This window comes from Sander lucioperca, chromosome 11, assembly GCF_008315115.2.
Source record: "Sander lucioperca isolate FBNREF2018 chromosome 11, SLUC_FBN_1.2, whole genome shotgun sequence".
NCBI classification, from domain to species: domain Eukaryota; kingdom Metazoa; phylum Chordata; class Actinopteri; order Perciformes; family Percidae; genus Sander; species Sander lucioperca.
Genome location: NC_050183.1, coordinates 34,391,734 through 34,404,691, shown reverse-complemented (window position 1 = coordinate 34,404,691; position 12,958 = coordinate 34,391,734). Strand labels below are relative to the sequence as shown.

The 12,958-nt window shown below is 39.4% G+C and overlaps 1 protein-coding gene across 2 annotated transcripts in view; it reads right to left on the bottom strand.

Moving 5' to 3' along the window:
- Positions 1-488: 488 nt before the first annotated feature.
- znf644b (zinc finger protein 644b) overlaps positions 489-12,958 on the bottom strand; it is a 38,720-nt gene continuing 26,250 nt past the window's right edge. For both annotated transcript variants that reach the window (XM_031318485.2, XM_036007580.1), the window contains exons 3-7: positions 5,965-8,688; positions 4,044-4,619; positions 2,387-2,500; positions 1,842-1,938; positions 489-1,124 (exon numbers count right to left, since the gene is read on the bottom strand). In XM_031318485.2, the coding sequence (XP_031174345.1) occupies positions 947-1,124; positions 1,842-1,938; positions 2,387-2,500; positions 4,044-4,619; positions 5,965-8,674 (3,675 nt within the window). In that variant the 5' untranslated portion in view covers positions 8,675-8,688 and the 3' untranslated portion in view covers positions 489-946. The remainder of the gene's footprint in view (positions 1,125-1,841; positions 1,939-2,386; positions 2,501-4,043; positions 4,620-5,964; positions 8,689-12,958) is intronic.

Here is a 12,958-nt window from a genome sequence, read left to right as displayed (position 1 = left end):
TTGTTATAACTGGAAAGGTTTCTTGTTATAACTAGAGAGTTTTCTCATTATAAAAGATGTTGTTATCACAGCTATAATGAGAGCCAGATTTCAGAACTTACACGGGTGGTTGAAGGTTAGGCAGAAGAACAGTGACAGAACAAGCTGTCCCTACATAATGCAACATCTTGAATGTCACTTTGATTAAGAGAGATGATCTCACGGATGCAGGCACAGAGAGGTGAAATCCTACAAAGCATCCACAATCTAATGACAGCCCTCTGTACACTGCTTAACAAGTTTCTTATTTCATCTCTAAAAAAAGTAAGATATGAACTTAATTAAAATGCTCAAGCTTGTGAATTTTGCTAATATAGGAGTGGCAATGCTCCTTTTAACTTTTCTTGTTATGACAAAAAGTTTCTCATAAAAAGAGTATATTAAGAAATTGAGATATATATATATATATATATATATATATATATATATATATATATATATATATATATATATATATATGTCATTATATCATGCTGTTTTCTCATTAGAACAAAATGTTTTTATAACAAGGCACTTTCATGACAAACACAGAACAATGTTTTTCTAACAATGGCAGTTCTGCACTGCCAGACCAGCTTCATACTGCCGCTGTGGTTTTGCCACTGCTAACTTATACAGCAGTATAAGATGAAGATGCAATAAAGATAAATCCTATAAGTTTTTATAAGCTAAATTGATAAGGCAAAGCATAGCATTAAAATATCATATCAAGTTTTGCTAATATATACAGTATAATTAATATATACTATTGAGTAGTTAATATATATTATTGGGTAGTCTGGATTAACTCTTATATATGTCAATAAACAATTGCAGGACTAATCTAAAACAATGTGTTGATTATACAGTACGTACATATAAACAAAGTGCAAATTCGAGCAATTGGAAGTTCTCGATGGGTAAAACTCTACTCAAGATCTGGGTGCTCAGGAGACATACTCATTTGTATTTTGTGATGAAGACCCAAAACTTCGACCATCCCTGTCCCTGAGTGGGGCACGCTGGTGTGCAGAAGGTGCCTCTGTAAGTGCTTGATCCAATCCTCCTGGATGGAAAGGGGACCCTGAAAGACGAGGTCACAGAATCTGCAGAAATAGGAGGAGAAGCCAGTCACTGTTTCTAGAGTTAATGCACATCCATCTTCTTCCAGTGTGAAATGTAAGCAGTGGGAGTGTGTGTGTGTGTGTGTGTGTGTGTGTGTGTGTGTGTGTGTGTGTTTTGACACATTAGCTGTGTCCCTCTCAGAAGAGCAAGATAGGGTAGAATAGGGGAGGGTTGTGCTTCTCTAAGGTGAGGGCAGGGTTCCTCTAGGGCAACAGGAGGCTGTACCAGAGGAGGAAAATCAAGAGAGGGGAAGCCGGCAGTTTAGATAGGGTTCATTGACAGAGTAGCTCAGAACCTAGGGGTGGACCCCATAGTCAGGCTGACGTTCGGGTGACTAGAAAATATCACAGGTTTGGGCAGGCGTGTCAAAAAGTGACAAAGCAGCATTGCAGCAATAGTCCACCTTCTGCCCTCTCTTACACACACACACACACACACACACACACACACACACACACACACACACACACACACACACACACACACACACACACACACACACACACACACACACACACACACACACACACACACACACACACACACACACACCTCCGTCCTCAGTCCTGACTGTTGTGTTGGTTTATATCTCATTCGTGTAGAACCTACATATGAAATATGTAACTAACTGGGTAGAGAGTGTCTCACTCTCAACTGAGAGAACCATGGTTACATATGTAACCTGCAGTTCTATGTACCTGCATGTGAGCGTGTATATCTCTGCATTCAAGGAGGATACAATCTTCTTTTTTAGCCCAGGCCTTGGTCTTGGCTTCTTCTGCTTATAATCATAGCCTAAAAGGACAAAACACCGCACTGCTTAATCTGAGGGAATGCATTAAATTATCACTGACAAGAGGCATAAAGAAGAAGACATACTTCATGTATTAATCCCCAGGGAGGAAATTCTGTTTTTTCACTCTGTTATGTTTACACATTACACGTGGCCAAAAATACACGCACATGCAAACTGGACCTATACACATGCATTAAATGGAGAGATGTCAGAGGGAGGAGGCTGCCCATTGGTAGACATAGCTGGAGAGGTGCCTCTAGCTATGTCTAACAATGCAGCATTCATAAAAAAAAAAAAAAAAAAAAAATCACATTCATAAAAAAAATTCACTTTCTCCTATAGTTCCACAGATTGAGACACTTGATTACTGTGCTTAAACCACTTTTTTGTTTGCATGGCATAAGACATGTGTTGACATTTTGCTATAGCATATAGTCTGAAACCTACTTGGTCCTTCCAAAATGGCAATCCTCTTCCTGTGTGCATAGGCTCGAAGATGACCAGGAAGCCTTGGGAAGGCGCTGTTACACTGAATACAAATCTTATTCGAATCACATTCCCCTGAAAGATAGAACATTGGAAAACAAAATGAACCACAAATAAGGAAAAATTATCAAAATGTTTAGGTTGAAATGATATGACTTTATTTTCTATTATCTTAAGGTTTGATGGAAATTAGATTGGATGATGTTCTTAATACAGTTTAGCTGATATTTGTCTCAAATCATGGTTTAAGATCCTCAGAAGATACTGTAGATACTGTATTATTTAAAGAAAAAAACATAGGATCATGTTGGAGTTCATGCAGTAATTTTATTATCAAGCAAAACTGTTACTCCCTGTGTGCATTAAAGTCTTCTTCCACTCGGTTTGATTCTAAGCATCTGATTTGCACTCTCCTGTTTGAAGAGTGTTACTGGTTAAGTTTAACACAATCTTGTGTTTTAGGGGGGCTATTTTCACATACACCACCTCATGAGAGTCACAGAGGATTCATAAACTGCAAAAAATCAGAAATGTGTTAGTCTTAGACAGAAAACTGGCAATGATAGTGCGCACCATTGCCTGTTAACCAGAATATTTGTCAAGTCGTTATCCCAAAAGATCTTTCACAATTAAAAATAATCTGATTTTGCTTTTTCCAAGTAATTTTAGCTTTAAGAAAAGCTGAGAACAAGTTGCCAACAATACAAAAATACAACGTAAACTACTGTACAACTCAATCATAAAAATGTATCAACATTTTTACCCTTATGGTATACTGCAAATTGTCATCTAAATCCCTTTTCAGGAAAGGACACACAAAGAAAGCCATCTTTGGTAGGACGTCACTGTAACACCATAATAATGGCAATCACCATACAATTCAGTTTAAAATAGAACTCAGCAATTTGACTTTAAATCTTTATCTTTTATCTTACGTTTGTCAGTATCTGACTGAAAGTTTGATTTGGACAGACATTAAACAAAATTGTAGAACCATGGATGATGGGTTTCCAGCTAAACATCAAGAGGATCTCATGATTTTTTAATATTAACTTCAAAAGCACTTTGGCGACATTCAATCTACTGTATGCGTTTTTCCACACATAAAATGATTGTGAACTATTCTCACATTGTTAAATGGGCCTCCACCAGCAGTGTACAGCTTTCTGTAAAGAGATGCTGAAAATGTCTTATAAAATATAGATAAAAATCTGAGGACTGAAAGAAGATGATTCAATTTGTATGGGGATAACGCATGAACAATCTAACTGAGCAGTAATTTGCTTCCAAGATAAAGGGAGGGGGCATATTTTGAAATACTTCTTATATCTTATGAGTGCTTTTGCCAAATATCTACAAATCAGGTATACTTCACATAAATGCTGACCATTTCCCACATTTTTAAGATTTATTTCCAACTAACCCACCTCATCCTGTGATAATCTACAAACGTACTTGCAAATACTGGAAACTTACCTAAGATTCTTTGGAAGTAATGTAAGTTACTGTATATGTACAGTACAGTACTATTACTGGGCTAAAACATTCAAACCCCCCATATTTAATAAACTGTTCAAACATGAAATTCTTATCAAGCGTAGTGTATGAGACTCCATACCATGAGCCCAGTTGGGTTCCACACTGGTCATCTGTGTCTCCTCCATGTAATCTTTGGTCAAATCACAGCTCTTCCTGGCTGCACAGGCTTCCTGGTTGTTTCTCGCTGTAAGATCCATACTTTCCTGTCTCATCTTGAGCAGTTCAACTAAAGTACTTGAGCAGGCCTTAGTGCCTCTTTGTGCTTCTTCCTGAAGCTTCTTCCTTTCCGAAAAGGCTTCTGCCTCCTGTTTTGGTAGAAAGCTGTCCAATAAAGGATGTGGACGCCTCATCTCATGCTGGATTTTCACTGGGATGCCCATGTGCATTAGGATCAGGCCATTGCTGCTGAACTTCTGAGAGACAAAGGAGGGTGAAGGAAACTGGCTCTTGTTAAGGACCTGAAGGATGTTCTGACGTTCCTTTTTGTCTTGTAACAGTTCATTTAGGATGCACAGCGGGGACTTACTGGTGCTGGTAACACCTTTACCAATTCGTTTCAGGTGTCCCCTCACATGGTTGGAGAGGCCAGTCTTAGTATCAAACCAACCCCAGCACAGGGGACATGTGTGCTCTCCATGGGTTTCTGGATTAACAGCTGTAATATCAGAAAACGTTTGTCACAAAAATTTAAATGAAACAAAAAAAAACAAGCTAATATTCATGATAGATTGCTTTATAATGCACAAGCCTTCATATAACAGTATCACATACCGCAGCAGTAAATTTAAAGAGGCTATAATCAATGTTTATATAATAACAAAATCAAATGGATTGTAAAAACAATGTGAAAGGGGTTGCTGGTTGTGATGAACCTACAGAGAATTATCACCTGAATCTGCAACTGCCCTCGACTTCACAGAGCTTAGTAGTTGAGTTTCAGGTCTTTGTTTAGCTGTCAGGACCACAACTTTCAAACTCTTACTTTCACTGCTTTCATAGCGTTGATTTCAGTTGCAGCTGTTTGTTGTTGTTTTTAGCAAAAAAGCTCTAAGAACCCACTGTACACTACCTGCTCAGCACAAAACAGCAGATACACACAAGAGACTAGCTGATAAGCTTAGTGGAGCATTCATCAGCTTAAGAGCCAGATATTTCCATAAGGAGTTGGTAGAGACCAAAACAGAGCTACAAGAGTAATCGCTGGATGTGTAAAAAAACGACTCTTCGCTAACAAGTTCGCCATATCAACTTAAAAAGTAAATGTCAGTATTGCGTTTACAACAAGTGGCCAAAGAATTGCAGGTTTAAGTAGCATGCACTAGTAAAGAAATTACAGAAGCCATGCAAAAAAAAAAGAAAAACATTACTGCACAATTTAGCCCTATTGCCAGACAAGAACGTCAGTATTGAAGGATTCTGCAAAACCAAGGATAGCGTTCAATGACAATGTTTTTTTGTTTTGTTTTTACATCCAATGCCAACATTTTTGAAATTCCCACCTTTTATAATATCTGTACATGACAGCGGTATGGTTAAGGTTAGGGAAGATTGTGATTACAGTTAATAACAAGACCAATATTCTACAGCCATGTTCGAGGCTCTGTGAGGCTGCTTTGAGCTAAATGCCATCATCAGCATGCTAATATGCTCACAATGACAATACTAACGCATTGATACGCAGGTACTGTATAATGTTTGCCATGTTCACCATATTAGTTTAACGTGTTAATTTGCTAACATTTGCCAATTAGCACTAAACACAAAGTACAGCTGAGGCTGATGGGAATGTCATCAGTTTTGCAGGTATTTGGTCATTAACCACATCAATGGAAAAATTCTAATTTTGACCAGATGACGGTGCTGGATGAAATGTTAATGTCATGTACCAAATGTCATGGCAATCCAAACATAAGTTATCAAGACATTTCACTTAAAACCAGTGTTGTGTTATGTTGTTGGTGTTTATTTGATTATGACATTAGTTGAATTAATACACATACTTTTTCTCCTTGTGCCACAGGGGATTCTTCTGCGGATTCGTGGCTGATGGTCTTGCAATGCCACTTGCTCTGGCGAAACCATGTGCCGAGCATTATAGCTTAAGCCAACTCGGTGAAGGTGCCCTCGCACATGATTGGACAGACCCACTCCAGACTCAAACATGGCAGGGCAGTACGGACAGGGCTTGTGTTCTACCCCTGGCGTGGGGAAAACATCAAAGCTGTCACCTGTAGACATACAAGGCGGCTCTGTGGAATCATCACACACTGTTGTTTCGATATACTCCTCCTTGATTATGAGTTGCTCTATGTCACTGCAGTCTTCATCTCCATCATCTTCATCTTTGAGTACACTAGGGCTTTGGTCTTTGGCTGAAAACCTCTGCCTTTTTCTGAAATACCTCCGAGCATACGGGTTCCTTACATTCTTGCTTTCCAAGAAGCTGCCTGTGCCTTCACTGGTGTCAGCACTGAAGTTATTGCTGCCCTCAAAGCCTTTCTCTAACTCCTTATCTGCAGACTGTTTCCTGAGCCTCTGGCAAAGCCATGGCGATATATTACCATTTATATTGTCAATAGTGTTATGCAAGGGCTTTGACATTTTTCTCATTGACAGAGAATTTTGGTTTGCATGCGCTTGTAAACTCCCTCTCGTTGGGTCGTTCTTGCTACCCTGGCAGAACATCTGATCTAACTTAAGATTTCTGGTTGATAAAGAATCAGCAGTTGCAGGACGGTTTGCCTGCTTTGAGCTGCCAAAAGCCTTGCAGTCATTGTTTTTTCCCTCTTTTTCCACACAGGTGATATCAGTTGCCACGTCTAATCTTTCTACTGGTTGGAGGAGTAATTTTCCATGCCTGTCGACCCTCCACAAAGACGGTGACAGCACGTTTTTGCTGTAGCCAAAACGGCACCTAAACTGAGAAGGATTTACAGTTTTGTTTTGGGACTTTTGAATGTAAATGTCCCCTTTTTTACAGGACCAGTGTAGGAAGTGAGCCGTTCCTCCAAGAGTCGGCTTAAACAGATTTGGTTTAGACATTACAATTTTGGGCTGGTCAGCAACCTTTTTATAATCACCACAGTGTGATCGCAGATGCTCCAGCTCAGAATGTCTTTCCAATACTACTTTGTCTCTACTTGTGAAAAAACCCATTTTACGCTGAAACTGAACATGGTCCTCTTCCTCTGCATCGTTAGTGTGAGTCACTTTCCTGTATTGAGGCTGGTGTGTGTTGAGGTGTGCAACATGCAAGTGTGCTTCAAGTGCCTGCTGTGTCAATGTAATGTAGTTACACTCCTCGCAGAAGTAGTAGTGCTTCAGATTATCATGTGTTTTGGCGTGCTGGACAGAGATTTTAGGACAATTACAACCAAATACACACTGAGGGCACTGCACTGTAGTACCCCTGTCTTCCAACTCAGTGTTTTTAAGACCTTTGATTTCTTCCGTAAGTTTTTCCATTCCGTCTTGGTGAATAATGATGTGCCTCATGAGGGAGTTGCTATCACAGAACAGACGCCCACACTCCCTGCATATAAAGGGCTGTGAGACATTCGCACTGTTCACCTGATTATGCTTGCCTAAATGATACATCATATGTCTATGGAAATGTCCTTTTTCCTTGAAATTAACATTGCATATTGTGCATGAAAAGAAGAGTGGATCATGTTCAATGTGTTCTGTCTTCAACTGTTCCACTTTTGAACTACAATTGTCTTCATCTTCAGGGTCATTTTCCTCATTACAGCTTTCCTGTGCTGTGCTATGAATACGGTCATCAGAGTCGGAGGCTGTGTTCCTAGAAAGATCTTTGAGTGGCACATCAGAATATCTAATATCCGATTGGGTACCCAAAGAATCATCTTTGTTGACAATGTCAACATTTTCAACATGATTACCACTGCAGTAAGAGAAAGGTCTGTATGTGTGATTTAAACTGTGGTTAACCTTTTCTAGAGAGCCTGACATGGTTTTTACATGTGTATTGTGCTTCCTGTGTCTTTGGTGCATCACTTTGGTCTCCAGCCTTCTGTCATTGTGCAAGAAGCACTCTCTTGCTGAATCCCATCTGATTACTTCAGCATCATCATAATCATCCGAGGAGCTTTCTGACCGTTCTACGTCCCGTCGAGATCTTGTTTTCATTGTCTGTTTTGTCAGAAGTTGGCTAATGTGCATTTGCTCTGCACTGTCTGCACCTGACAGTGTGGAATAGGCCAGTTTGGACTCATTCTCCTCCGAGTGAGACAGTGGCGTGTTGACACCTGGCTGTGTGGCCAGTGTTTTTACGATGGACCCCGCTGTGTTCTTCCAAGCGTCTGATTGAAGCTCACTAGGTGGTGGTAACACCTCGGGGCTCTTGTCCTTCTCCGCTTGCCACGCGGCATCCAGGACATTGTTGGATAAAACAGTGCCTTTGTTCAGGACACAGTGTACCTCTGAGCTGGGGTGTGAACCAGGTCCATTAACAAGTGCTCCTGAAGGCAAAAAATTGCCTGCTTGGGGAACAGCAGGGACACTGCTGTATACAAATGGATTCGGCTGGGTTCCATTTAAAGGGTTTTCGTGTTCATCTGAGGACAGACCTGCAGCATTGTTCTTCAGGGAGAATGTGTGAGTCTGTAATGGCTCCAGAGTACGACCTGGGCTGTCAGACACCAGCTCCACGTCTTTGTCCTCTTGTGCATTTGGCTTCAGATCAGACATAGTAGCAATACTTTCTGAAATATAAAGGAATATTACACATTTATTAAGTAGCCTATATTTCTTATCATTTCAAGCAAGCCAAGTAAATGCAATGTCTTAAAAGCCTAATATTTCCTTCATTCCAGTGTAGTATTCAACCATCAAAAGAAAATTTGCAGAAAGAAATAATGAAACAAAATTACAAAATGCAACACTGTTGCACAACAGGTATGGTAAAGTCTAGTTCATTTTTTTTATCGTTCACGCTGACAATGTGGTGCTGTTAAAAAGTAGTTTTTTTTTTCTCTCCATAAAATGAGAGTGGTATTATTCTGTGGCGCATTATGATTTTCCAACACCCTCTTTTGCCACCTCTATTCACAACAAACCCTGCTGTTAGCCTTGAATACCCTGGCGAGGATGCTTAATTATGTGAGCGTACCTCTGGGACACAACCTTCATGCTTCTCCCCCTAAAGTTCTCAGTCGTCTGCTAAAATTGACCAATTTCCATGGGAACAAAGTACACCTCCGATGAGATCATATTGCGTCTTATCACTCTGTGATGGTGCCAACACAGATCCCAGCATGAGACTGTTGTTACTTGAATCCTGACAAATTGGCAGGCACACAATCTGTCTAAAACACAAACACAGACCCACACAAAGAAAACATACGCTTTTGCGCATAACAAATCATTTTATTTCAACCTATTAAATTGATGGTTTTGAGTTATTAAAAATGATTGTAATCAGCATACAATTAAACATGTGTATGCTACATCTTATAACAGATTACACTATGCTGTCCAAAGCTGGTTTAGAGTAAAGTGTATGCTCAGTGGATTTGACATCCAGGCCTGGTTGCTCTCTACAGGAAGCTGCGTTGCTAACGAAGTGGTAAATTCAGTGTTAATGAGTGGCTTCACTGTTACCACCTCAGAGGTAAAACCTTCCGAGCTCCATATTCTCCCCATCTGTTGTGGTGTAAGAGGTTCGAAGGAGGAACAGACGCTCTCCATTTAAACCCAACTTCACTGTTACCCCCAAACCGCAGGGTGGCAAAGCCATCAAAATATCTTGGTTCAAAATGTGTAAGCCTCATTACCAGCCAACTCACACAATTTGCGTCTATATATATATATATATAGAAAACAAACAGGGGTTCAACAGAAATGCAATTTTTATGAATTTATTTGCTTCTATTTACTTCATTTAGTCAATGTTAAAAGGCTGACTTTGCCTTGCCTGGAGATATTTACAGGGATTATGAGCTTTAATACAGTTACGCTGTATGCCCAGATCAATCTGCTATGAGCTTTTACTAACCCTGTCTGCTATTTTCCCCAAGACACTCGCCTCTTTTTCAGTTTGGTAAATGAGATTAAGTAGGAGCGTCATCATCATTGTATACTGTTAGACAGTTAAACTAAAATTATTTTAAAATGGAAGCTTTAAGGTTCTGAGAACCATAATTTTAAGTGTTACAGGTTTTAAAGGTTAACATGGTGTATCTTCCTGCTCTGTATTTACAACTTCACTCTCCTATCTCTGCCCAAATCATGTTACCTTACAACACATTCTCACTCCCATCGCATAAAGAAAAAGATCGTGGGCGGGCTATTAAAATGTATGTTTCCGTGACACGCCGGACAAGAACAGGAGAGTTGGGTTTAGGAAACGTAACACATGGGACACAAATCCCTAATTAAAAAGATAAATTATAATGACAGTAGCATTCGTGTTTCCATTTGGCCGCCATCTTGGAAAACAGTCATGAGCAGTCGAAACACGAACGCCGTGCAACCAGTAACCAGTAACATAGCTCAAACACAGCGTTCGTGGTTCAACTGTTTTCTAAGATGGCGGCCGAATGTAAACACAAACACTATTGTCTTTATATTCTAATAATAATAATAATCTTTTTAATAAACTGTCTGTACACTTAAAAAGTTCTCAATGCTTCGGTTTGCATGTAGGGACCCTCATTATGCTACCGTTGAAGTGTGGTGCTATTTTAAGCCTTGTTAGTGGTAGAAAATAGTGATTTACCCTCTGCCCCGAAAGCTAGCGTTACAAGCTAATCACCGGTTTTGCAGTAGCTTGTTAAAAGCTAGAGACGCATTTGATTAGCATGAAAACAGATCCCAGAGAACGTTCGACTAGGTACACATATGTTATTAACCCCTAGGTTCATTTTACCCCGGAATTATCCTTTAAGTTTATAGTAGCAGCGGTCTTTAGCGGCCTCCCATAATTGCTACGGGAGCAAAGCAGGAAGGGGACAAATTACACATAAGGAGGCAGGTTGGGGTGGTAAATGGGTGAAACAAACACAGGACTTTCACCTAGGAAACTGACTGTTCCTAAACTGCAATTGTTTTGCAAGAAAATGACGTGTTTAAAACCGCGACTTTTTTTAGATACGAGGACAGAAAATGCTCCTGTAGGTTGTATTTCCTGTCACCGCTAGGGGGCGCTGATTTATGAAACACTCCTTTGGGTTGTATTAGAGGGTAGGAATAAACAACCTAGTTGTCATATGGTTTGGAGGACTTGTTGAAATGGTGTGGCAAAATCTCTAGTGGTGGTCTCATTTCTACCATCACGTGGTATACACCGTCATATCGCCCAACCCTAAGTGGTCATTATTAGGTACAACGATACAATGTAATGTAATGCAATCCAATAGAACAGATCTGACATCCTCTGCCTTCTCAGCTATACCTTTACGTAGCTTATAATATTTAGTTTAGACAGGATTTATTGTTAGGCTGTTGTATTGGATTGCATTCGATTGTACAGGTGTACATACATAAAGTTCAGGTTCATAACAATAAAGGCTTTAATTTGTACCAACAGCAAAAATTAAATCACTTCAAGTTATGGAGTTAAATAGGATCCTGTGCAGCATGCTCTGATAGTTGGTGGGCTGGGAATCGTGCCATGTACTCACATCAGTTTGGCTTTGAGTCTGGCTCACAAACTCAGCGCATGTCAAGCCCTATTCTCTTTCATCTACCAGTCGTTCTCTACTGTGCACAACCAAATAAATGAAAATGGCGTACACTTTGCCTGTAAAAATTATTGCCTGAATTAATCATTTTATAACACTCGCTTACTGTGTTAGTAGTTATTTCACGTGTTCTTTAAAGCAATATTACTATAATGGAAGGTGCAAATGACTAGAGACAAGCCAAAGTCAACAATCTGTTTCCATCACAATGACAATGAGTGCAAAGGTCAAGCTTTATTGTATGACATGCCAATGTAATTTTGTCATTATTTTCTACTATATAATAATAATTTAAGGCGAGGACTATAAGAAGCAGGATGCAGTCCAGGAAGAGGCGGAGACTTCAGAGGAAGACGCAGCATCAGTAGAGGATGAGCAGGAGGAAAATGACACCTTCTATGGTCAACTTTGGGTCACAAATAACACGTACAATGATCGCATGTGTCAGAAATGTAAATTAATTAAACATCAAAACTTACTGAAACTGAAAAAAGGCTACAAAACTATATACGACCAATTGCTTTCATTGATGCTGCAATGATGGGCACTGACTGCACAATCTACACACAAGTGCTAGGGCCCAAAGGTTGTTTTTATCTTTTGTAATTTGACTGAATACTTAAAAAGGTTCAAAGTATATACAATTTACTTGATTAAATATACATGTTGTTGATTTTTGATATCCTTGTGTTCTTTGTGGATGCAGAACAGCAGATAGCACAGCTACAGTAATACAAAAGCTAATACAAAGTTTATTAACTCATTGGTCAAGTGACAGAAAATGAATCAGCAATCGTTTCAGTCAGTTATCAGGGAATAATGCCAAACATTTGCTGGTACCAGCATGTGAGTATTTGTTGCTTCTTTCTGTTTTATATGATTGCAAATGAAATTTTGGTGGGTTTTGGACTATTGCTTGAACAAAACAAGCCATTAGATGAAGCCACCTTGGGCTCTAGAAAATTGTAATGGGCATTTAAAAACATTTCTGACATTTTAGTCAAAATGATGGTATTAATCGATAGTGACAATTTAAAATATTTCTACTTGCAACCATAGAAATAAATTCTCTCTCTCTCTCTCTCTCTCTCTCTCTAAGTTTGGGGTCACTTATAAATTTCCATTCCACTCCATTACAGACAGAATACCAGCTGAGATCAGTTGCATTGTTTTTTTTAACCAGGGCAGCAGTTTTCAGATTACATTATGTGCTTACATAATTGCAAAAGGGCCCATTATCAGCAACCATTCATCCAATAATCCAAAGACACATTCTGTTTACTAATCTGAT